We start from the raw sequence: 27,839 nt of genomic DNA on the forward strand, positions 1-27,839 counted from the left end.
GAAGGTACCCCCAAATGTAGCTCCATTGAAGTTGATAGAGAACCAAGCATTTGAGATGCATCCCTTTGGTTTCAAAACTCGGTTTGATATCTCGTCTCATTCATGGACGAGACCGAGTTGTTTGGGATGAGTCAATTCGTCTCAAACGAGACAAATCATTTAATTGGGTTTTACAATTATTAATTCATAAACATACATATGGAAATAATTGTAATTTTTTTTAATAAAATAAGGTAGATTAGAAGATGTTTAGTCATATAGTCATAATTTATTTAGATAATTATTTTTATAAATAGTTGTTTTCATTGAAATATTAAAATCTTGATTGACTCGGACAAGATTTTCAAAATATCGTCTGAGTCATCTTGTTTGTCTCGCAAGATTCTGCATATGTGAGATGCATTGTCTACTTATCTTGTTCATGGATGATACCTAAATGACTTGGGCGAGTCATCTCGGTCTCAGATGAGATTTAAAACCATATGAACAACCAAATCAAATGGTCCAAAAAGCTAATTTTTATTTTTATTTTTTGGGATTTTAAGAAAAAAGTCTTATCAAATCTTATCTTAGGCCTAAGACATATCTATCTTCAAAGACATGTTGCCCTCTCGAATTTGTTATTTAGGTCTCCAAAATACTCATGATCATTTAATACTATATTGTCAAATATATTTCTTCCCTTAAAAAATGATTACTATTCTTTTGAAATCACTAAGTATAATTTTTCACTTAGGATAAAAAAGAAATCAAAATTATGATAAACAAGTCAATTATTATTATTTTGATAAAAACATACTAGATGGTCAAATAAACACAAACACATAGGTTGAAACATCGACACATGACCATAAACAAGCCCTTTTGAGTTCAATCTACAAACCCTAAAAAGAGCTAAACAACACATAAACATAGACGGGACTTCTACCCTTGTAATAGACAACCCAAGGGAAGACAAACAGGTAATTTAGACAATTAGACCTCTACATAGCATCTATCCTAAGACCTTAAACTTATTATTCTACGATTAACCACTTTTATTTTCTTCATTCAACTCCATATTAGCACGAGCATGTCCCAATTTCGCGATATTATTCTTATTATTTCGACGACGCCTATAACTCTTCATCTTGTCCATGATTGGAAACTTAATTTCTTGAAGCCTTGGACTAGGATCCTCTTCCATCACTTCCTTAGATTTCGTTTCTATCTTTGGATCTTCTTTCATTTGATCGATTACCCCAGTTTTCTCTTGAGTATTTTCTGTGGATTCCACTGTCAGCTCATTATTCTCAGTTGTCGCCGATATTATTAATTGAAGGATCATAATTAAACCAAACTTGTTGATATTCCAAAATGTGACTTTTGGTACCGGGGTCCAAGTTGGTCGAAACTTTGGCATTGATTCAATATTTCCCAACAAAATCACCCCAGATGCTTCCACAGCTTCAACGAGGTCAGAGAATACAAAAATGGTCGCAGAAGCACGCGAATCAACATCGTCATCATCGTCGTCATCAGAAGCAGATGAATTGGGCCCAATTATTTGAATGTGATCATGAGGATTAATAACACCAATAAGGATGCCTTTTGTGATCATCTTAGTTATAGCTGACATGCGCTTAACCCTTCGAATTCTATCATTCTCGGAATGGATCAAAATCGAAGTTTCTTCTCGGTTCACTCCGATTCGTTTGAGAAGCGGTTCGGTTATTCTTTCAATCTTTGACTGTGATGCAGTCCAGAATCCGAGTTGATGTTCGGATATTCTAGAGAACTGGATACCTGTAATTAAGATAAATTAATTAAAAAAAAAAAATGATTTGAAATGTCCAGATTGCCATCAATTTACTGAGTGACTTCCACAGGTCCCCAACATAACTGTTCGCGTTTTAGAACTCCTAGAAAGAAGACAAAGTTTTGTTTTCCGTACAATAATATTTTTTAGGACATAAATGCCCTTGATACGCCATAAAAAAAAAAAAAAAAAACCTAAAAATACCTTTTTAAAATGTTGTCTCACTACAAAATTCCCAATAAACCCTCAGTATACTTTTATTAACAAAAATACCCCTAGTCTTACCAGTTTGCCTTACTGAGTGATCTTCATAGTAACCAAACTTGATCAGCAACCTTTCAAGCTTCTCCATTGCCTCTTCAGAACAGCTTTGCGGGAACTGAAGGCCGTAAAGGAGGCCGGCAGGCATTCCAAAAGCGAAACTTCTTAGTCCAACTCGTAAAATCGGAGAATCCTTAGTTATGGGCCAAACCAATTCTCCTACTACGCAAACCGAGACCATGATTGGACTTCGATTTTGGGTTACCATACGGATGAAGAACGGGGCTATTCGAACCAGACCGACCACACGATTATCATCTTTACCGGACATCAAACAAAGTGCAGAGGTGCTGATACTTAACAGCTCACGTTCGATCCCACGAGTGATCTCTTTTCCCCTACCAACCCTTGAATGTATTGCGCCTGTTGACGATTCAGCGTCCATTATGACTGTTCAAACCTACCATTTAAAAATCAAGAAGAGAAGAGTTAGTGAATAAAATAGTGATAGAAACTCATATGGATCAGTGTTAAAGAAACTAAAGTAAATATGATGAGGTAGTTAATTATGAGAAATATTTGGTAGAATGGACTATGAGAGCAATGACACCATGGGTATCTATTAAGAGAGAGAGAGAGAGAGTATTGGTTCTCTCCAAAATTACCAAACACAAAGAAAGACTGAGAGAGAGAGGCTTGAATGGTTTGTAGAAATGGGAAGAAAGGTTGAGTATAAATAGAGTGAGAACCCATGACGGTGGGCAAATGTGTAATTTGAGCTGGCATTTGGTCCATGACACATGGGCAGAGAGAGGGGTAACGTTTGAGGTAGTTTGCAGAAGCGCGTCAAGCATGCAAGGAGGTTGGTAGGCTGAAGCGAGGCGATACAGCCTAAGTATGAGAAACAAGGGTATTTTCGTCAAGTAGACAAAGTACATATCATAGTAAAGTCTGTGACGTCTATTCTAGGACACGTGTGCCATAGTTTCTTCGTAATAAGACAACTTTCATAATGACGACGCATTATGGCGGCCTTAGTTTAAAAACTATTTAGTAGAACAGCGTTGGACATTAAGGGTCCAACACTCTAATGAAAATAGAAATATGATGAACTGATATGATTTTTACTGCATGTCACTACATCATATGTTTGTTGTATGTAAGCAATTCAAAGTCGTTGTACAGTAAAATTCCTTTGAGTAACGAAACGCCTTCCACGTCAAACAACGCTGGACTAAAAAGGTTTTATCTTAGCTTTCTTATCTCGCCCTTTATTTATCATTTATTACCATCATACCCTTAAGTAAATTATGGAACCTAAACCTAATAAATCTATGATAACTCTTGAGTTGCAGAAATTAAGGGTAAATCTTGAACTTAGACCTCATATCACACATCTTGACGTGAGAGTGGATAAGAACCATACATGCTTTTTCACTTTATCTTGATGAAAAGCATTTATGATTCTCGTACACTTTCACGTCAAGAAGTACGATATGAGATTCTAGCTTGAGGTCACTTCAACATTATTTTGTTGAGAATCATCGAATACTCCTTTTTTTGATAAGTCTCAATGTTACTAGATAATTTTTAGATACCTCATTCTATGCAACAAAACGTCAAGAATCTTTCAATAACAAAATTACAAAATTTATTATATAGTAGAATCTAACATGCAAAATGTCAATATATATATGATAAACTTATTTTTTATATTTGGATTAGCATCATTTAAAAATCTTGAATTATTTTTTAAATATTATTGATACACATTTAGTAAATTTTTAAAGTAATGCTTTAACCACCAAGGGGGTGACTGAATGGTACCAACTTGGGGCCAAGGAATCTGCTCTTTCTATGGTCTCAAGTTTGAATCTCACTATTCATAAAAAATCGTAGTGGCCACGCATCGCTCCACATAGTGGGGTATAGCCTGGGTGCGGGGCATAGGGACTAGTCTGGTGCATGCAAGCTAACCCGGATACCTTCGTTACAAAAAAAAAAGAAGTAGTGATTTATCAGTCAACGACACTAGGTAACTCATCATTTTATTTTATATGTTGTCGTTTTTCTGTCGTTTTCGTTATCATATTTTGACATCAAAAGTAGTGCTTTATTATTCAACGACACTAGGGCACTAATCATTCAATTTAATATGTTGTCATTTTTTTGTCATCTTCATTATTATATTTTGGCGTCTTTTACCCGCTATGTCAAAAATCCGTTACAGGTGCAACTGTTTTATTCGTTGACAATGTCACAATATTGACAAGGTATGTATCAGATTTCGACGTCTTTTATCTATTGTCGTTAAAAATTTGTTACAGGACATAACTGTTTTATCTGTTGACAATATCACAATGTCCGACAAGTTACGGCCCAATCATTTAACATTTATTTATTCAGTTAAGCTTGCATGATATGCAACAATTTACAAAAAAGTTCTTTGATATCTATCTATTCTTTTATCTTCATTTTATCCCTTAGAATATAGCTTGTGAGTGTAGTAAAATTCCTAATGAGAAGAAAATCTCTCTTGATTATTAATATCTTTAAAAGTACTCGTAAATATTAAATATTCTAAATTATTTACAAAAGAAATATTTTTTTATATAATATTATTTCCAAAATATTGGAATATTAGTTATAAGATTATAATTTGTATATTAAGTATAAGATTATAATCTATAAAATATCACTGGAAATGAAGATAATTATAAGATTAGATCTCATGCATGAAGATCATTCTCCTTTCTTGAAGTACTCAAACTCTTTATTATTGTCTTTAATATTAATTACATCTAAATATGTGGATCATATTCATGAAAAAAATTAAATAATAAAATAAGTTTTATTATCATTAACAATAATAATTGAGATTAGATGATGTTTCATGTGATGGCAATGTCCACTAAATTGATCATTTTCATTATATACTAAAAAAAATCTAACAAAATCATTATTAAAAAATATGTATTTTTAATAATTTTATCCTTTTTTTAAAAACTAGTTTTTATACAATTTTCAATGATGTAAACACTATCAAAACATTTTCATGCGATCAAACATTCCCTAAGGGCAAATGGAGTTAGGTAAAAGGTTTAAGAAAGTAGTTGGAAAATAAAATTGGAAGGGGTAGAAAGAAATTATAAGAACATATTAAGGACAATTAAGTAAGTTCGAGGAAAAGTACCTTTTTACCCTTTAAGAAACCGTTTTAGAATCTTTTGCTCATAACCATGCACGCAGCTCCTTATATTGGCCACTTGTGGGGTGGCACTTTGACACGTGGTTCACTAAAACCACAGTAGATGCTTCTCTTGTTTTTTTTTTACATTTTCTATGTGTCGAAAATACCCTTTTCACCGTCAATGCCAAAAGACCATGCATGCCTGCCGCGCTTCGAAAAAGAATCTCTTCTAAAACGATTTCTAGAGAAAAGACTTTCACTTTCCTTACAAACTTAGTAGGGTTTAAAATCTTATTGAATGTCGTTGAACTCAAATGGATTATCCATTTAATAATTCAACACGACAATCTTCTAGATTTCAAGAAAAAAATTCAGATAAATAAAAAATCAAATAAATAATTTTTTTTTTGAACTTAACTGATGATTTTGTAAAATAGATGACTACTAAACTCTCAAATTTAAATTTAAAATTAATATATATATATAAAGGTTAGCTCACCCTTTAAGATTTGAAATCTTACTAAGTTAGTAAGACTAGACTTACTTAGATTTCTAATAATAACTATAGTTTTATGAAAAATATTAAAAATAAAAAAAATTAGAGTTTAGATTAATTAATATCTTGAGCCAGGGTTGTACATGTATATCAAAACTTGAAAATGAAAATTAACAGTCCAAGATCAAGAAAAATTTTCAAGTATCATTTTTTAATTTTTTTAAATTAAATTATTTATGTGTGAGTAATGACTCTTTTAGTCTAAGCAAATCTCTATACTTGAAATTTGGTGGAAGAAGTTACATGAATGATGAGATCTTGAGGGATATTGATCTCCCACGATGTACCATTTTATGAACACTAGACTTTTTAAGGAATCAATAGCCATACAAGTTTTAGAATTGAGCTCAAAAGATTAATGGGCAACCATGCACTGTATGGAGTTGATGTGGCATGTGAGTCACATAAATCACCCTAATAGCCGTATCCAATATTCTCCCACTTGCCCTTACGACCCAAAGTACTGAATAATAGGTACTTAAAACTAGTGTATGATCATACAAAACAAAACTAGCTTAATTTTCTAGTTTTGAATTTTTTTATTATTGAACACTTCCTTCCATTATTACGATACAATTAACTTGTCTTAAATGAGTGTCTTATATGGCATTGGCTATATGAATTGACTTCCCATAAGTTTGGATTTCACGAATGCCGCACCTTTATATTTAAAGTTTAAACAGAAAAGGAATGAATGGGAAAGCCCTGAGGTGGAAATGATTCAGAATATTAAGGAATGGATAGACAAACTTTCGATGGGACGGACATTTATGTGTGCGGGGGAAGAGAAGGGACCGGTTCACAGTTGAAAGCTCTGATCGCCCGGCCCTACTATTTATTTCTCAATTGGCATTGAAAAAAAGGGCGTGATTGATTTCAGTTCAAAATCTAGCTGGCTTTAATCACCAAGATGAGGGCGGTTGTTAAATTTTTTTTGAGGTAAAGGGATAAAAGATGAAAAATAATAAAATTGACCCCACAAAATTGTCGTTTGAATAAGATGTTTGTCCCGCACAAAACTGTAGTGGATGGGACGTTTATCCCCCCAACTATAGTGTAAAGTAAGCCCTACAATTGTGTTTTATTATATAGATATAAGAGTAATTCTAGCCTTACTAACTTAGTAAGATTTCAAATCTCACAAATGGGAGCTCACCTTGTGGCATCCAAAAACATGATTGTTGCTCCACAAGGATGTAGAGGATGATGTTCACAATACTAAAAAAACATAAAAAAGTTGTTATTCATCGTTAAATTTTATATTAAAATTTGGGAATTGAATAGGAGTTCAACAGTTGTTCATTTTCAAAATCTTGGATCAGGCCAAAAATAATAATAATATTTTGAAAAATCTGATTTTTTTCCTTGAAATCCAAAGGGTTGTGGTGTTGGATTGCGAAATTGGAAAGAGTCTGACTAGCCTTACTAAGTAAGAATTTCACCCTTACTAAGGGTCCTTGGACTCACCTTGTGCCATAAAAAATATGATCCGATTCTTCAGGTTGTAGAGGACAAAATTCTATGAACTTTGGAAAAAAAATCCAAAAAAAGTTAATTTTCACCATTGAATTTCAATTTTAAGTTTGGGAGTTATATGGAAGTTCGAAACCATCCATTTTCAAAATCTTAGATCAAGCTCAAAATAATTTTTTTTTATATGAGATTTTTAATGAAACTTAGAGGGTTATGGTGTTGGATTGTTAATATGGCAATCCATTTGAGCAAAATGACTTTTAGTAAGGCTAAAAATCATTACTTGGTAAATAACGCTACAAAAAAGACTGGATTTAGAGGCACAAAAATAAGGGCGTTTTTGTAAATGCCCTTAAATAGAGCCATTTGCCAGCGTTTTATAAAAAAACGCCACTAAAGCCGTTGATCTTAATGTTTTTTTTTTCACTAAATATATAAGGCGGATTATTAACGGTGGTTTCGCGAAACAACTCGAAAATATAGAGCCATTGGAGGCTATATTGGGAAAACCGCCTTAAATTCCAGACATTTAGGGCATTTTTGTGGCATTTTTTAAAATCATCGAAATAGGAAATGTAGATGGGTTTTGAAGACTGTAAATCGTGGTCTCATAGTCGGCTTTGTGAGGTGTCACGATCAGAGATCAACAGGTGGTTGTTCCATTGAAATCACCTTTGAAGATGGAACTAGCAAGTGAACCCAGTTGATACGAGTTTTGTGGCGAAAATCTATGGCGATATTGCCCTAAATTGAGGCGCTTTAAAGAAATTATCAAATCCATTGAGACTTAAAACCTTCCAACATGGGGAGTCTTGGGATGTCGCTTTTACCGCGAAGGTCCTATTTGGAATTAAAAGCATAGATTCATCATGTTGTAAGCAAATTTACCAAACCTAGAACCAGTTTAATGGGGTTTTTTTTGTTTGCTTTGTTAGGGTTGGATATGAATTGTGCGGTGCACACGATTTGGGTTGGGGGCAAATTTGGAATTCAACCGAACTTGGGGTGTGTTTGAAAGTTGAACTAATATCTAAAGTTAAAATAAAAAAACCCCTAATGCTTCCATCACCATTGCAGGGAGCACTTCATTATCATTCTCCTCTCCCCTCAACAAATAAATCAATCGAATCAAATTACAAACAAAATCAGAAAAAAAAAGAAGAAAAATAAGGGGCGGAGAAGAAAGAGGAGAGAGAGAAAGTGTGTGTGTGTGACAGAGCAACTCTAACCATATAGAGACCTCCAAATCAAGTTCCAACCAGTCTCATAATTTCTGAGACATCCTCTAACGCTCTGCTTGGATTGAGAGAAGGGAAGGGAAGAGAAACTCATTAAGAGAAGATATGAGAAGACTAGTTTCTCTTCACCTTGTTTGGATTGAAAGAGAAGAGAAGAGAAAGAGTCAAGTTTCTCTTGTTTGGTTGGGATTTGTAAGAGAAGAGAAGAGAAATTATTCTTGTCAAATGACTATTATACCCTTCATAGTCTGAAGAACAAAATTCTACTTGTACGATGATACAAAATATAAACAATCTAACGTTCAAGATTAATTTGGGGGGTACCTTTCGTTTGAATGCTTATAAATGAGATTTTCTATTGCCACACCCACTAAGAACATCCCAAGCAAAAGTTGGTGTGACAATAGAATCTCTCTAACATACGGATTTTGTTAACAAGTATCCTAAGGGAACACGTTAAAGTGCAGTAAATACACTTTGAAAATTAGATTTTGTATCGAAAATGCCCTTAAAAGAATTCTTTTTTACAATAATATCCTCGGATCTCAATTTCGAAAGTGTAACTAGAAATCCCTCTCTAATATAATAGGGGGAAATTACTTGAGGAGGGCACTTTATTTAAAATGCACCCAAGTTAGTAAAACCTTGCTTTCTTAATGTCCCCTCACCCCCATAATTATAAAGTATAATGATTTTCTAATACCCCATCATAGAATCGTAGATCATTTGCCTCGGGATACACATAATCATAAATCTTTTCTTGTGTACTTCGAGGCAAATGATCTACGATTCTGTGATGAGAGCATAGGGGGGCATCATATTATCACAACACAATTATAAAGGGTTGGAACGGTTCCAACGACTCATGAAGATTGACTCGTGTGACCAAGGGATTAGTCTGACCAGAAGAGTGGGGATACCCACAAAAACCAAAAATAAAAATTAAGAATGACTCATGAGGGAACATATGATCCTGATCATTTAAATGCGAAATCCAACAATTGAGGTTTATAAGTATCCCATTAACACACATAACAAAGACACTTATCTTGAGGATAAATTTCAACCATTGGATTTTATATTTAAATGGTTTGGATCATGTGTTTTTTCCATGGGTCACTAGATCATAACCCAATTATGAAACGTTAAATTCAAATTGTTGAGATGGATTCAAATTATTGAAATTAAAATAAAAAAATAAAGGAGTAACTTTCCCTAATATATTGGTGAAGATTTGATAATCTGAAATAAGTGATTAACTACCCATAACCACTTGATAGAATTACAACAAAACTATTACTTCGGCACCCTCGAGTAATCATCACATGTTCCTTTGGATTTAATACATTATAATCAGATAAATATTCCATTCTAAGAAAAGGTCTTCGCCTTAAGTGGTTGAAACTTGAAATTGATTACAAGATTTGTTGGTTTCAGTGGATCAGTGACGTTTAAAGGTTGAACTTGGATCAATATTTGCTGTAGTAGTGGTTATAGCCTTATAAGAGCTATTCTCTTGGGAAGAAAGGGATCTTCCAGAGGTGATGATGGTAATAATAATTTTACTAATTACACAAAAACCTCCTCATTAAGGTTCTCGAGTGCAGCATTGATGGTCCAGAAAGCCTCGTCGTTTTTGCCTATGACACCATGCATGTGATACTATAAGGCAGATGAAAATTCATAAAAGTGTCAAGTGAGATCATTTGTAAATATGTTCTCAACTTTGTCCCACATTCTTTGCATATAACACTACTATACTAATGACAAGGCTTGAGGTGTTTGTGCAATATATGGAATTGTAAGAGAGCAGAAGATGATTCAACATAAAAATAAAAAATAAAAATTTATATCTTAAGGGAAGCGCATACCATTTTTGCTTGCATAACATATAATTTACTCAAAGTTCCTTGAAGTTATGTCATGCATTTCTTCTTTCGCCATAATCTCTACAATCCCGATTTGATTTACAATTCTAGCCATCTATACTTCTTCCACTACTTTCCATTTCTTTCTTAATTCTAATTGCTATTTATGGGGAATCTACCCCACTTCTTCCATTTTTTGTTTGATGTATTAATTTCTACTTTTATATAAGTTTTTTCACTCATCCACGTGAACGTTCTTGACTCTGTGGATATGTACAACACCCTACTAGGAGTTGTACAACGCCCCACCCTTGCCTTCTCCTTGGATATGTGGCTTAGGACCATATCCAAGTATGCCTATAGAATCCAAACATAAGACATAAATAATGTAATACACAAGTGGCACAATACTAAGGGAAATGCCCTAAATGCAATTGTTATTAATATGTACATGGGCAGTGGATATTGCAGCTCCAGTAGACAAAAGGATTTGCATATATATAAACACCATAATTATATCCAATCTCAAACCAGTATAAGCTAATACATGGAAAGAAATCAAGCGAGAAAAACCATAGGGATTACCTACAAATTATTTTAGTGTACCCATCATGAATAATAGGAAACTTTGTAATACATCCTTGGGCTACAATTTGTTTGGTTGAGAAAAACAAAACAGAAACTATTTTCACTGTACACCAATTTCTCAAATTTGTGGGTCATGTTTCAATTAAAAAGCACTTGTTTAAAATAACAGTTCTTTCCACAGTTCAACAAGCACGATATGAACCCTGTCTCTGTAGTAGGTTGGCCAACGTCACTTTCTCGTCTTTGCAGAACTCTTACATACTTATTTGCACTTAAACTTCCAGAACTTGGATGAGATAAGCAAATAAACTAGAATTGAAAAGTAGAGGCCTCAATTTTAATTAAACCAGAACAGAAGCATAATATGATATAATGTTGACAGATTAATAAAATTTTTGATTAAAAAAATGGAAGGAATTTCAAAAACAAAAGGGATATTACAGTAGAACCAACCACAACAACAACCATTCTACTAACACTTGTGCTCAACACAAATCTTTCTCTTAGAGCTGCAGCTTCATTTAGGCTATCTCTTGCCCATTCAAGCCCATCTGTTATATATTGGCTAACATGCAAAGGATAAACCTTTAGTATCTAAGGCACGACTTGAATGAATTAGACCTTAATTCAACTAAATATAAAAAATTTAGAGTAAAATCAACATTAATCAAGTCATATCACAAAAGTATCCCTGAAGTATTAATCAAGTCATATCACAAAAATATCACCAAAGTATTAATTAAGTCACATCACAAAAGCATCTCCAAAGTATTAATCAAGTTACATCACAAAAAGTGTTAACAAACTAAATCAAGAATCTCCAACACTATTCAACATTGTCATCAAGTATTGTACACGCCTATCAGCCAGGTTACTAAAAACGCCCTCATTCTTCTTGATTTTTCGATGAGGAAAGATTAGGCACGATCAAGTAATTCTGAATCAATTCTTAACCTTACCAACTCATCAAAAACATCATTCTTCGAGTAAATGCGTGCTCGAGTCCTCTAAAGAATATCATTTGTTTAATGAATTTCGCCTCTAAGAATTTCATTTTCTTCTTTGATTGTAAATGCAATCTCTTTCATTGAATCCTCAATTTTCGAATAATCTGTTGAAGATGATGTCTCTCTCTTTTTCGATTGTGAGGAAGTTGCAGACTTATTAGAAACTGATTCATAAGGAATTGTTGGTCGACTTTCTTCATGCATATCATATGAACCTTTAAAGCCCTCCAAATAGATATCATCATTTATCACGATATGATCAATATCATCAATAAGTGTTTTACCATGCCCACCTGTTTCCAACCCCCTACCTATTTGCATCTCATTATTCCATTACTTCACTTTTTTTAATGTAGTTTCAACACCTTGTCTTATTGCTCTATCCTTTCCAAAGAGTTTTGTTAGTTTTTCATAGTGAGGTAAATGTGTATTAATCCATTTCTTTACTTTAGGTTTTGCCTACAATAATAAAGAAAAAAAATTTAAAACATTATTGCATATTAATAAGCAAATTAAAGTGACATAGTTTAAATTAGTAATAAAATTTAACCGCAATCAAAGCCTTCCAAACTTCAGGCTCAACATCCATCATCTTTGTCCCTTGATTCCATGCAAAACCACTCAGGCCACCCTTGAAAATATCATAACACTCATTGAAATTCTTTTTAATTATTTTTATGCGGATCTTCACGAGTTGTTTATTAAATTCATACCCAAGCCTTTCATTCAATTCAAGCACAATTTTGTTTTATGTAGTGGTTATGAAAGTCTCATTAACTTTATTTCCATTATCGTTCTGGTGAACAAATGCTTTAATGAGAACCGCATCCGTTTGCTCATTCCATTTCCAAGCTTGTTCCTTATCTGTTTTGTTAGACCTACTCATCTATAATATATATAGAAATAAAGAATTATATTAATTAAGCCATAATTTGTAACATAATAAGTTATTATGCAAACAAGATAATACATTTAAAACGTATATCCAATACAAATAAGTTCATAGTCAAAATTTAAACCAATACTTGAACATAGTTTTACAATACTATCATCCAATTGTAATTTTGCATGTAAAGAAAAAAATAAAAAATCACACTTGATAGTACATAATCACTCCACATGGTAGTTGCTATGTCATCCCTTTAAATTGCTCCTAATCTAGAGTCTTCATCTTCATTATCTCGAAAATGAACATTTTCTTGAGATTCAGACTCATTCATGATCTCTTTATTTACTTTAGCAATAAGACGCTCATCAGGATCAACACCTATTAAGAAATTGTGGAGAAGACAACATGTTAAAATTATGTATGATTGTGTGTCAACTGAGTAAGTGGGCTCTGTCATACTTCTTATAATAGAAAATATTTTCTTCAATACTCCAAAATATCTTTTAATTACTTTGCGTAAGGATGCATGTCGATGATTAAATATCTTTCGAGGATTTTGTGGTGCATGTATAGAATATTTTTTCAAGTGGTAACACACACCTCTGTAAGGTGCCATAAGTCCATTCCTAAGCATATATCCAACATCAACAAGATAATATTTACCTATTAAGATTGAAAGTTATTACTACAATGGTATTGTTAATTAGATAAAAGACATTTATATTAATAGTTAAATAGATTACTGTAGACATCCCATTTTTGTATATGCCTAATTCAACAATTCGTCACCCGGTTATCATGAATTCCTAATGATGAGCGTAAAAAACTCAAAGGCTTGTGAGTACTATCCCCGATTCCCTCCGTTTTCAATCTTTTCATCTCCCCTACTTGTTACGACTCGACATAGAAATTTACGCACGCTTAGGATCGCTACACCTTACACTTGATTTAGCAAGCACGTACGCTTAGGTCCGCTACACAGTTCGATAACCTAGAGACCTCGCTACGCTAGGAAAATATGACTTTGAAACTTAGAAATAATTACGTCAGAATTGAAAGAAACCTCACGTTAAATGGACAAAATGACGAAAATACCCCTCATAAATTTCAGACCTCCGAAAGACTTCGAAAGTACTTCCATTGCACTCAAAACATGATTTCGAGCCTAACGAAACCCAAACCGACGAAAACAGAGAAATTTAGGAAAAATAATAAAAATGACCAAAATGCCCCTCAACCTCCAAATTCAACTTAAAAATCCCAATCCCTAGGAAAATGTAATCAAAATCAAAATCCAGTTAAAAATCCAATCTATTAAAAAAATAAAACTCAAATTAAAAATTAAACAATTCAAATTAAAATCAAATGGGAATCAAACTGAAAATTTAATAAAAAGCAAATCCAAGATTAAAAAAGTAAACTCAAGTTAAAAATCAAAATTCAATGAAAATTAAAAATTAAAAATGACTCAACCGATTAAAATTTCATCGAAATTAAATTAAAAATCAAAAGTTAAAATTAACTGATCAAAATCAAATTAAAAATTGAAAACCAACCAACTAATAAATCGAAACCCAACTAAATTAACAAATTTCAAATCCAACTCAATTGAGCGACGAAACGAAATAAAAAATCAAATGGCCAATTAACAAAAACTCAAATTAAAAATTAAAATCAAATTAAATTTTTTACCAAACTCAAAATAAAAACTAATCAATTAATAAAGCTTAAAATTAAAAAAATTAATCAACAAACAAAAAATCAAAACAAAAATTAACCAAATCGATAAAATAAAAATTAAACCGACCAACCGTAACTTGACAACTTGAGACTATAGTGGTACGAGTAGCGTGGGAACATTGCTCATCATTCTCCTAAAGGGAAATCAAAGAGAGAAACATACTTAAAAGAGAGTAAAAATTAGAAACTCCCATCGTCTATAAAAAAAACAGAGAGGTCTTCTTCTCCAAAAAAAAAAAAAGAAGAAGCTGGCTGGAACGTCCTTGGGCTGGAGATCTCTTCTCTCCTTCGACTCTCTCTCTTGGTCTTTCTCTTGTCTCCTTGGACTCTCCTCTTGGGGCTGCAACTTGCTGAACTTTTCCTCTATCTCAACGTCCTTGGGGTTGCTCTCCTTGAACTCTCTCTCCCAGTTCTTCTTCTTCTCTCTTCACGTCTCATCCTCTCTGTTGGTTGCAGTACCCACGCTCCAACCCTCTCATCTTTCTCTTCCTACTGCAATACCCCTTGCCATCTTCTTCTTCATTAACCTGCTACACCCCTTTTGATCCGCTACCACGTCCCTACTGCCCTCTTCACCATTGCTGCACCCTTTCCCTCATATCATTGTTACAGCCATCCCTCCAATAGCCATCACCTTTTGTTGCTACAACCTTCCCAGCCCTCCCTTTGTTTTCATCTCCTCTTCAACATCAACCCCAAAGCACGCCTAACCAGCCCCTTCACGTTTTTCTCTACCTAGTTCTTCTCTTTCTGCAAAAAACGTCATCCTGCCTTGTCTCTCTTGCTCTCTCTCTTAGCCCTTTTCCTCCTTACGTAGCTGCTGCATCACGAACGCTCTGCCCATTTCGACCATTTTTTTAAAGCCCACTCATCTCTCTCGGCCCACCTTGTTTCCAACGTTCTTGCTGTATTCACAGCACTGTAACACAGCCATTCATAGTGCTGTAACATAGTCCCTTGGCTACCCAGTCTCTTCGTGCCATTGCTATAACGCTTCTCTCGCTGCCTTTGTCTCTCGCATCCTCACAATAACAAATATTCACAGGTCTTTGGGTCATACCTGAAGGAATTAACCCACTGTTCTCAGCTCGATAGGTAGGTTTATTTTTTTGGTTTATTATTTTATTATTGTTTATTTTTATTTTTTTTATTTTCCCCTTGCTCTCCTTATTTTTCATGGCACGTTTGTTTTCTTCTCTGTTTTCATGTGTCCTTTTAGTTAAATCTTGCATTGACGTTTCACATTGAGTTTTAGTGCCATAATCATCATAAAGTTGCAAAATAGATTTTTGGGCTCACGATGCTTGGTAACGTTTTGCCGTGTTTTGAACAATTTGATAGGGAAGATGCATCATTTCTTATTTTATTTTATTTTTTTTACTCGTTCATTCATTTTCTTATTTTTGCATATCGATAGGATTAGGAAAATATTTTTTATGCATTTATTTATTTATTTTTACATATTGATAGTATTAGAAGATTTTTTTAGATATTATAATCATTATGCTCGAATCGGGTTTGTGGGACTAAAGGTGATATTCAAATTCTCTGTGTGTTATTTCAAGATCATTCCGTGTGATTAATGTGCTTATGATGATATTAGAAAATTGGATGAACGTGGATTTTCTTTTGTGCTATTTATGAATTTTCGATTTGGTGTTTTTTAGCAAATCCGTAATCTTCTAATTCGGGACTTCATGTTCATGTAATTCTTCTTTTAAGAAATTATTTGCGAATCATTGAAAAATTCATGTTTGAAATTTTCTAATATGGAAAAGGCACAATTTTCTATTTTTGGGAAGACATATATTTATGAATTTCTATTTTAAAATTTTCATGTTTTAACCACTTCCCAATTTAGAAGATCTTGCATTTTGTTATTTGGAAATTTCATGTCTCTCAATTCGGGATTTCCTAATTCAGAAATTTGATTTCTTTTGGAAGCTTCCCCTTTCAGAGGATTCAATTTACAAACTTCTAATTTGGGGGTTCACCATATATCTCTTAAATTCTAATTTAGGAAATTTCACATTCCTAATTTGGAAATATTATAAGTCCCAATTTGGCAGGTTTCTATTTGTAATCTTCCTATTTAAAATATTCTCATGAGTTTCTATTTTGGATAGTTTGAAAAATACTTGCAGGTGGAATTTCTTAATTGATTTCAGGTCATGGAACAAATTAGAGCTTTTTCCAAACCCTTCCAGATTTTGTGGAATTCAAATAATGATCATGTAACAGTTGGGACAATTTAGTCATAGGATTTATTTGGAAAATCCAACATAAATTGATGATGATGATGATTGGACCGTGACCTTGACTGTAGTCTTTGTATGTTGACTATAGGATGATTTTGGATCGTAGTAGAGACCGATCATGTGGATCGGACGGGTTCGGTGCCTAACACCTTCCGAAACCCCTAATCTGATCCCTTACCCATATCTTTGATCCATGGACCGATCTATATTCATTTGGAGTTATTTATGGTTCCTAGACCTAAACTAGGTGGTAACTCCCATTTCTCAAAAGTCCCCCATTTATAAATCGGACCCCTATGAAAAAGGATCGAGGCGATTTCAATTACCATTAGGGATTTTTAAATTTTCTTATTTTGTTAGTGCATTTTTAATTATCCTTGAATCTGATGCAGTCCCTTCCTATTCAAGTAAGACGTATATGAATTTCAAGTCAAAAGTACCTGCTGTCAATACATTTTGTATTGGATATTCCTTCTTTCCACAATATCTCGGTGCATCTGTATTAGAAACTTTCATACGAATATGTGTTCCATCAAGTGCACCTATGCAATCTTGATATTAATGTAATATATCAAATTATATTACAAAAATAATATTTTTACTATTTAAATTAAATTTATATAAAAATAAGTAATAATTATGTTTACCTTGAAGTCTGGGTATAATCTACTAATGTTGAATATTTTTGTAGAAACTTCTGATTCATCAGGTTATTTAAGATAGAGTTTAGCTAATGATATTATGGCTCGTAGAACACGATGAAAATGACGAGTTATAATCTCACCAGAACGATAGAAAAAATGAAATAGTGTGATTTCTTACATTTTGTGACAATATGTGAAGAAATTTGGAAACTTGCTCTTCAACTGTAGCTCGTCGAGTGTGAGTAAGTCGACCAAAAGTTCGAAGCATATTGCATAAAGTTTCAAAAGATTTTAGTCCCATCCATATAATATCATGATATTTTTCATTAGTCCTAAGTTTTTTAATCAATTCTTGTTTCACATACTCTCTTTTTAAATTGTTCGGCATCATAGAGTGATCAACATAATTTCTATACTCAGACTGCTTAACCAAATAGACAGCCACAAGACAAACCATGTATGCAGCCATACGACGCCTTCGATCCCATTCCAAAAAAAAATTACTCCAAATTTAACAACCATAAAAAAAAATTTCATCAAACGAATCATCCAATTCTTCCTCTCTATTCATCTAGAAACTACAACAATTACAATAGTAATTATAACAACTATGTAGTAATTAACCGTACACATATATGTATACATTATAACACAAATTTTTTTAAAATCCATATAGGTGACGTGAACAGAGACAATCTATATGTTTATGCCCATCTTTTAATGAAAATTAAAAGATGGTATACAATCAAAGAGAATCCAAAGAAAAAAAAATCAAAATTCGATAACACCATTCCGAATAAAGGCTATGCAAATATTTTGATTACTCAAATTCACAAAGGAGATTCCTTACACCTAAGGTCATTAAATTCAATAATACAAAGCATTGGACTATTAAATGGGTTTAGTCGGTAATGGTAAAATCATTATTTAAAGGAGAAGAGGTTTTACATTTAGCAATAAAAAAGCAACAAGCCCTTTTACTAATAGAGGGTATGACATTAGCAAGTTATCAGGTTATCTCATCCTAAAAAACCTAACTTTATAAAGCTGTTCTTTTATATAAAAAAAATTCTCACAAATTGAGCAAACAAATAAAATTTAACTAAAGCTCCCAACTAGACAAAATAACATGCCCCACTGGTTGTCTCATATTATAAGTACCAAGTCTCTTACGTCCATTGTGAGAGTCAGGTGCTTACTGTGTTACTTTTTCTTATATTACACTGTAACACTTGCTAAAATTTCTTCAAGATCTACCATACCGATGGCAGATGGTGATGCAATGATATTTATGGACAGTGGAACATTGGTCAAAAAGGAAATATATCATAATGAAAATTATAGGAAGTTTAAGGATTTTATTATAGTCAAAAAACTTGATAGCTGTACATATGTAAAGGTGGGACTTCACCCAAAAATATATACGTCCAACATTGTCTTTACGCCATCAATTTGCTATATTATTTTTTGGGTGATACCACAGTAATGGGCAACAACAATCATGGATACCTTTCCTCGAAAACATTCAGGTAAGGACTTTATGGTGTAAAAATTATTTGAGACAATATCATTGCTAACAAGTCTTGCCAACTTTTAGTTCTGCCGCAAATGCAGGTGCAACGCAATTTTTCTATGCAGTTCCTTAGCTTAATTTTAACTGGTGTTTTAGTGTGTAAAACAGACTATCATGATCTTTGTAGTCAGGGGAGGAGTCTGTTGCACCACTTCCTAAATCAGTGAGAGCAGATTATGTCCTTAAAGCCATCAGGGTAGGGATGGATGGATAGATGACATGGAGAAAATTTGAGGGGTTGTTTAAGTTCGATAAACTTAATGATGCATAATTGGTAGTAAATGAAATTCTGCAAGTAATTAGCAATCTTCACATCATAAAAATAAAATCCTAGCAATAAGTGTTTCTATAGAGATTGACGATTGACCAAAATCATTGGTGATTTTCATAAATCATAATGCACAAAGAAAATTTCCAAAATACAGTGAAATCTAGATCTTTGTTACATTTTCAGATTCTATAGAGACATTTTAGTCTAAATTCACATTAATCACAATTCTTATTTTAGGTAAAAACTATAAAATGAAGTATAAAAGTAAAGACATATTTATTAAGATCCATATGGATTTGCCTCAGAATGACTTGAATATAATTTCAAATACATACCTGAAACAAGTTTGAACCCAATCTAAATGACGAGTTGATCTTCAATCCTTGATAGTTTGGAATAGCTGCAAACATACAAGTAAAGACAATCTTAAATATCAATGAACAAATTGAGTTGATAAACATGAAATAGAATCTACTCTAGAAACCTAATAAGATGTTGAACATAGACCAAATTGTAGACAAACAAATATTTAACCAAAGGTTCAAGACTAATAAAAAAAGATCAATGCAATCAAATTATATTTAGAGGACCACTACACAAAATAGATATAGTTAACGTTTAACAATTGGAAGCTTAAAGAAATTAGATCAAAGTAAAAAAAAAAAAAAAAAGACTAAATATGAAAAATATTAGGGCCTATAAGAATTAAAAAAATTGCAACAACCCCAAGGAAGAAGAATTTCAAGGAAACACACATAAAAAAACATTTAAAAAAAAACCCAATAATTTAGTAACAAACCCCCATCCCCATTACTTTACCTTACATCTTAAAGAAAGTTAAAAAAATAAAAAACAAAATAGGCATGTTATGTTGTAGAATTTGGGTATGTAAAGTAAAAAAATGATTAACCAATCTTAAAAGATAGTATTCCTCTTAAGTAAATTAAAATATGTTAAGTGTTGATACAACAACTTGGTTTCAAACACTGATTTCACCAGGTAATTATTGATTACAAATCTCGCTTACCTAACAAATAAAACAAAAATCAAAGAAATGTATACTTCACTTTTATAATAAAATAGAAAAATCAAATAAGATGTCATCCAAGTTAATGATGAGGGAATTATTATTCTTTAAAGTCCATCGATTTTTGTATTATAAGAAAGAAGTTCCAAATACACTAGAAGCTATATCATTTTTTTCTTCTAAAGTATGCTTCATTTTATGGTAGACATTGACACAGTCCCCACCACTGTTTATACTCATCAAAGAACAAAAAATAAAATAAAATAAAATAAAAAGAACAATTACAAAAGTATGAGATAATCAAACATGTGATTGGAATGTCTAACCTACCTGTGCAAACAGTAACCAAGGCAAGAAGACAGCCAACGGACCTAATGGTAATTTTGTGACTCCAAATAAAAACTCAGGTACGACAAGTTCGGCTCCCCTTTCACCTATTTAATCCAAAAAAATAAATATTAGCATTAGAAGCTACAAACCAAATGAAAGCAAGATAGAATGATGCCTAGAATTCCACTATAATCAAAGAACTCAAATTTGATTCAAAAATAATTCGAACCTAATTAGAAACAGAAATGGATTAACACCTAGAACACCGGAAATTAAAAATTTTTTTTTTGTAAAAAAACATATTTAAAAATCTAAAGTGGAGAAAGAGATCTTACAATGAATTTAAACTTGAGTTTGGATTAATTTCTTTTAAGCACTACAACAAATAAGAAATGTATTTTTCTGAATACACTAGAAATAACTTGAATTGTCTCCTACCTTATGAACCATTCTAAAGCAAGTCCACAATGCATCTAAAGCAAGTAAGCAACACATAAATAAGTAGAATGTCAAATCCAAAAAGCATTGATGAGCTTGAAGTTCACATAGTTGATATGTGTTGGTTGGCTTTCATGATCTGATTCTGAAGTATAAAATCTATAAAAAGTTTAAAAGATAAAAATCCAACCTGATGTTTACAATCATTTACCCCAAAAGACCAATGTGATGGGGAAGGTGCAATTATGATAACGCAACACTTGACACCTTATTTGTGTAAAAGAAGACTAACACAAACTGATAAACATGGTTCACACTATATCATTGCAAGGCATAAAGGCTTTATTGTAGCAATCAAAGGCTCTTTTTGTCATGAGTCAATTCACATGATTGACTCAACTAAACAACCCAGTTTGACTTTAGGAAAATTGAGGTTTTTCACAAGAATCAATTTAATTCAAAATGATACAAATTAAATTTTCATAGAAAGATCACTTCCAAGGATTCTATAAAGTATTTTTTCTTAAGATCTGTAGTAAGTCTTGAAAGATAAAAAACTAACAAAGATCAATAGATCTTAAAAATGAATTGGTGTAACTGACATTGCAGCGTTGGAAACTTCTATTTTATTAGGCTCTAAAATTCCTCCAAAAATTAGTGATCTTTTATTTAGATCTCATCAGTTGTAGAGACCTTCACTAATACCAAATTAGCAATCTATTTTATTAAGCAAAACCCAAATCTCTAAACACTAAAATTCCCAAATCAGCAATCTATTTAATTAAGTAAAACCTAAATCTCTGATACCAAATCAACAATCTATTTTATTAAGCAAAACTCAAATCTTTAAACTTTCAACTACAAATTCCCAACTACCAAACACTCATAAACCTCTAAAATCTACAGAAAAGAAATTATAACCCAAATCAACAAACACGTTTTTAAGCATAACCTAGATTACCCAAAATAATTTTGGGGATAACCTAGATCACCTCAACTCGTACAGAAACACAAAAATCTAAATAAAATGACTAAATTTCAAAAATTTTAATAGCAAATGCAACAAACCCAGACCATCAAAATGGGGAGGGAGAAAAAAAATCATACTATTTGCTAATAATATTATTGGTTTTTTGAAAAAAAAAACCCAAAAGAATGACAGAGATAGAGAAAGAGAGATAATACCTCAGGTCGTCTCCTAGTCGAGGTCGTCGCCTTTGCTCCTTCTCTCAAGGATTTTTCATCTCTTTTGTAAGCATCTCTAGGGTTTCTAAAATTTGATTATAAGAATGTGTTTGTTTACTTGGGGTGTAATTAGTAATAGTTGACTTGCCAATATCACGTTTCTTTGGAAATTTTGAAAATGTTGAAGACAAATTTGATAAGAAAAATTTGTTCTCTTCTCTTCCCTCCTCGTCTCTCCATTTTTGGATAACGGAATTTCATATTTTTTCCTTCTCTTCCCTCCATTTTTCTTCTCTTCTCTCCCAATTAACAATCCAAACAGGAGAAAGGAATAGAAAATTGAATATTTTCTCTTCCCATCACTTCTCTTCTCTCATACCAAATCAGAAAGTCATGTTTTATGTCAATTAGATTAGATCATGGAGTTAAAATATATATTCAATCACAAAACTACCTGTTTGGCCTTTCTATGTTTAATAGAATCTCTTCGAGGATTTCGATTATTGAGTTTCCTCACCTTCAAATATTGCAATTTTTTTTTTTTACTTACTCAATTTCATTGGGAGTGTATTTCAATCGAAATTCATAGGATTAAAAGAAGATAAATTGGTATAGATAATAAATGCTTTGTAAGGTTAACTTACATCCATATCATAACAACTTGGATCATCCAACTTTTTTTTTTTTTTTCTGATATTATCTACAAGTTCCCAATATCTGTCGCTTTGGAATTTTTTCCTAAAACAATGGAATTCCTAGATAATTTATTGGCATTATTCATTCAACAAAACCTTGAACATTTCAGAATACTTTATTTTAATCCTACATAATTCTTTTCGACATTAAAATATTATATTTTTTAATATTTTACTAATTTCCCTAATGTTTTTTCAGTGAGAAAATGCTCTCAACAAATATAGCCTCTTGACTAACTTAAGAGTTCACCTTTGAATTCCCCCCCAATAAACATGAGAGACTATTACCAGAAAAAATAGTCTTGGAGACATCAATTCGCCCCTTTTCAAATCTTTGAAACTTTTAAGGTACCCCCAAATGTAGATGCATCCCTTTGGTTTCGAAACTTGGTTGACATCTCATCTCATTCATGGACGAGAACAAGTTGTCTGGGATGAGTCAATTCATCTCAAACGAGACAAATCATTTAACTGGGTTTGCAATTATTAATTCATATACATACATATGGAAATAATTGTAAATTTTTTTTTAATAAAATAAGGTAGATTAGAAGACGTTTAGTCATAAAATCATAATTTATTTAGATAATTATTTGTTTAAATAGTTGTTTTCATTGAAATATTAAGATCATGATTGACTTGGACAAGATTTTCAAAATATCGTCTGAGTCATCTTGTTTGTCTTGCAAGATTCTGCATATGTGAGATGCATTATCTACTTGTCTCGTTCATGGATAATACCTAGATGACTCGGGCGAGTCATCTCGTTCTCTGACAAGATTTAAAACCATATGACCAACCAAATCGAATGGTCCGGAAAGCTAATTTTATTTTTTATTTTTTTAGGATATAAAAAGAAAAAAGTCTCATCAAATCTCATCTTAGGTCTAAGACATATCTATCTTCAAAACCATGTTGCCCTCTCGATTTTGTTATTTAGGTCTCCAATAAACTCATGATCATTTAATACTACATTGTCAAATATATTTCTTCCCTTAAAAAATGATTACTATTCTTTTGAAATCACTAAGTAAAATTTTTCACTTAGGATAAAAAAGAAATCAAAATTACGATAAACTAGTCAATTATTATTATTTTGATAAAAACATACTAGATGGTCAAATAAACAAAAAAACATAGGTTGATACAACCACACATGACCATAAACAAGTCATTTTGAGTTCAAACTACAAACCCTAAAAAGAGCAAAACAACACATAAACATAGAAGGGACTTCTACCCTTGTATAGACGACCTAAGGGAAGAAAAACATGTTATTTAGAAGCCCTTAAAGTTATTATTCTACTATTAACCACTTTCATTTTCTTCATTCAACTCCATATTAGCACAAGCATGCCCCAATTTCGCGATATTATTCTTACTATTTCAACGACGCCTATAACTCTTCATCTTGTCCATGATTGAGAACCTAATTTCTTGAAGCCTTGGACAAGGATCATCTTCCATCACTTCCTTAGATTTCGTTTCTTCCTTTGGATCTTCTTTCATTCCATCGATTACCCCATTTTTCTCTTGAGTGTTTTCTGTGGATTCTGCCGTCAGCTCATTATTCTCAGTTGCGGCCAATATTATTAATTGAAGGATCATAATTAAACCAAACTTGTTGATATTCCAAAATGTGACTTTTGGTACCGGGGTCCAAGTTGGTCGAAATGTTGGCATTGATTCAATATTTCCCAACAAAATCACCCCAGATGCTTCCACAGCTTCGACGAGGTCAGAGAATACAAAAATGGTTGCAGAAGTACGCACTTCAACATCGTCATCAGAAGAAGATGAACTGGGCCCAATTATTTGAATGTGATCATGAGGATTAATAACACCAATAAGGATGCCTTTTGTGATCATCTTGGTTATAGCTGACATGCGCTTAACCCTTCGTATTCTATCATTCTCAGCATGGATCAAAATCGAAGTTTCTTCCTGATTCGCTCCGATTCGTTTGAGAAACGGTTCGGTTATTCTTTCAATCTTTGACTGTGATGCAACCCAGAATACGAGTTGATGTTCGGGTATTCTACAGAACGGGATACCTGTAATTAAGATAAAAAAATAAAAAAAAATAATGATTTGAAATGTCCAAATTGCCATCAATTTACTGAGTGACTTCCGCAGGTCCCTAGCATAACTGTTCACGTTTTAAAACTCCCAGAAAGAAGACAAAGATTTGTTTTCCGTACAGTTATATGTTTTAGGACAATGAATACCCTTGATACGCCATAAAAATACTAAAATACCTTTTTAGAGGAATTTTTAAAATGTTGTCTGACTGCAAAATTCCCAATAAACCCTCAGTATACTTTTATCAACAAAAATACCCCTAAGTGAAAACTAATCAAATTTAAAGCAGCTTAGTATTACCAGTTCGCCTTACTGAGTGATCTTCATAATAACCAAACTGGATCAGCACCCTTTCAAGCTTCTCCATTGCCTCTTCAGAACAGCTTTGTGGGAACTGAAGGCCGTAAAGGAGGCCGGCAGGCATTGCAAAAGCGAAACTTCGTAGTCCAACTCGTAAAATCGGAGAATCCTTAGTTATGGGCCAAACCAATTCTCCTACTACGCAAACCGAGACCATGATTGGACTTCGATTTTGGGTTACCAAACGGACGAAGAACGGGCCTATCCGAACCATACCGACCACACGATTATCATCTTTGCCGGACATCAAACAGAGTGCAGAGGTTCTGATACTTAACAGCTCATGTTCGATCCCACGAGTGATCTCTTTTCCCCTACCAACCCTTGAATGTGTTGTGCTTGTTGACGATTCAGCGTCCATTATTAGTGTTAAAACCTACCATTAAAAATTAATCAAGAAGAGAAGAGTTAGTAGATAAAATAGTGGTAGAAACTCATATGGATTAGTGTTGAAGAAAGTAAAGTAAATATGATGAGGTAGTTAATTATGTGAAATATTTGGTAGAATGGACTATGAGAGCAATGACACCATGGGTATCTATTGAGAGAGAGAGAGAGAGAGAGAGATGGGTTCTCTCCAAAATTACCAAACACAAAGAAAGACTGAGAGAGAGAGAGGCTTGAATGGTTTGTAGAAATTGGGAAGAAAGGTTGAGTATAAATAGTGTGAGAACCAATGACGGTGGGCAAATGTGTAATTTGAGCTGGCATTTGGCCCATGACACATGGGCAGAGAGAGAGAGAAAGAGAGGTAACGGTTGAGGTGGTTTGCAGAAGCGCGTCAAGCATGCAAGGAGGTTGGTAGGCAGAAGCGAGGCGATAAAGGCTAAGTATGAGAGACAAGGGTATTTTAGTCAAGCAGAAAAAGTACAGATCTTAGTGAGTCTGTGACGTCTGTTCTAAGACACGTGTGCCATAGTTTCTTCGTAATAAGACAACTTTTCATAATGACGACGCATTATGGCGTGGCCTTAGTTATAAAAACTATTTAGTCGGACAACGTTGGACATTAAGGGTCCAATTGATATGATTTTTACTACATGTCACTACAGCATATGTTCGTTGTGTGTAAGCTATTCAAAGACGTTGTACAGTAAAATTCCTTTGAGTAACGAAACGCCTTCCACGTCAAATAACGCTGGACTAAAAAGGTTTTATCTCAGCTCTCTTATCTCGCCTTTCATTTATCATTTATTACCATCATACACTTAAGTAAATTATGGAACCTCAACCCTAATAAATCTATGAGAACTATTGAGTTGCAGAGATTAAGGGTAAATCTTAAGCTTGGACCTCATATCACACATCTTGACGTGAGAGTGGATAAGAATCATACATGCTTTTTCATTTTATCTTGATGAAAAACATCTATGATTCCCATACACTTTCACGTCAAAAAGTGCGATATGAGGTTCCAACTCGAGGTCACTTCAATATTATTCTATTGAGAATCATCAAATACTCCTTTTTTTATAAGTCTTAATGTTACTAGATAATTTTTAGATACCTCATTCTACGCAACAAACCTCAAAAATCTTTTAATAATAAGAATTAAAAAATTTATTATATAGCAGAATCCAACATGCAAAATGTCAATATATATGATAAACTTATTTTTTCTAGGTAAATTAATATTACTGTAGATTTAATTCAGAACTTTGCATCCATACATGACCTTTTATTTTTTATATTTGAATTTTAATATCATTTAAAATCTTAACCTTGAATTATTGTTTAAATATTATTGATACCCATTTAGTAAATTTTTAAAGTAGTGCTTTATTAGTCAATGATACTGGGGCACGCATCATTTTATTTAATATGTTGTCGTTTTTCTGTTGTCTTCGTTATCATATTTTGACATCAAAAGTAGTGCTTTATCAATCAACGACACTAGGGCACTCATCATTCAATTTAATATGTTGTCGTTTTTCTGTCATCTTCATTATTATATTTTTGTGTCTTTTACTCACTACGTCAAAAATACGTTATAGGTGCAACTGTTTTATTCATTGATAATATCACAATGTTGATAAGGTATCAGATTTTGGCGTCTTCTACCTATTGTCATTAAAAATCTGTTACAGGACATAACTGTTTTATTCGTTGACAATATCACGATGTCCGACAAGTTACAGCCCAATCATTTAACATTTATTTATTCAGTGAAGCCAGCATGACATGAAACAATTTACAAAAAAGTTATTTGACATCTATCTATTCTTTTATCTTCATTTTATCTTTTAAAATATATCTTGTGCATGTACTAAAATTCCTAATGAGAAGAAAATCTCTCTTGATTATTAATATCTTCAAAAGTACTCGTAAATATTAAATATTCTAAATTATTTATAAAAGAAATAATTTT

At 32.8% G+C, this 27,839-nt stretch overlaps 2 protein-coding genes across 3 annotated transcripts; both read right to left on the reverse strand.

Annotated features, from left to right (window-relative positions):
- Positions 1-755: 755 nt before the first annotated feature.
- On the reverse strand, positions 756-26,090 carry LOC147409629 (uncharacterized). 2 transcript variants are annotated; one of them, XM_086430918.1, is made up of 3 exons: positions 26,059-26,090; positions 2,084-2,519; positions 756-1,785 (listed from the first exon to the last, which is right to left on the reverse strand). In XM_086430918.1, exons 2-3 carry the CDS (start codon positions 2,502-2,504, stop codon positions 1,028-1,030), a joined length of 1,179 nt encoding a protein of 392 aa, XP_086287044.1. In that variant the 5' UTR covers positions 2,505-2,519; positions 26,059-26,090; the 3' UTR covers positions 756-1,027. The 2 variants fall into 2 exon arrangements, with proteins under 2 accessions (XP_086287044.1, XP_086287040.1); XM_086430914.1 differs by lacking the exon at positions 26,059-26,090 and adding an exon at positions 2,725-2,859.
- Positions 24,097-26,047, reverse strand: LOC147409630 (uncharacterized). The gene is made up of 2 exons (XM_086430924.1): positions 25,412-26,047; positions 24,097-25,083 (listed from the first exon to the last, which is right to left on the reverse strand). Exons 1-2 carry the CDS (start codon positions 25,830-25,832, stop codon positions 24,416-24,418), a joined length of 1,089 nt encoding a protein of 362 aa, XP_086287050.1. The 5' UTR covers positions 25,833-26,047; the 3' UTR covers positions 24,097-24,415.
- Positions 26,091-27,839: the final 1,749 nt, after the last annotated feature.

This window comes from Akebia trifoliata, chromosome 2 (genome assembly GCF_017979445.1).
Source record: "Akebia trifoliata isolate Shusen 1 chromosome 2, ASM1797944v1, whole genome shotgun sequence".
Taxonomy (NCBI): domain Eukaryota; kingdom Viridiplantae; phylum Streptophyta; class Magnoliopsida; order Ranunculales; family Lardizabalaceae; genus Akebia; species Akebia trifoliata.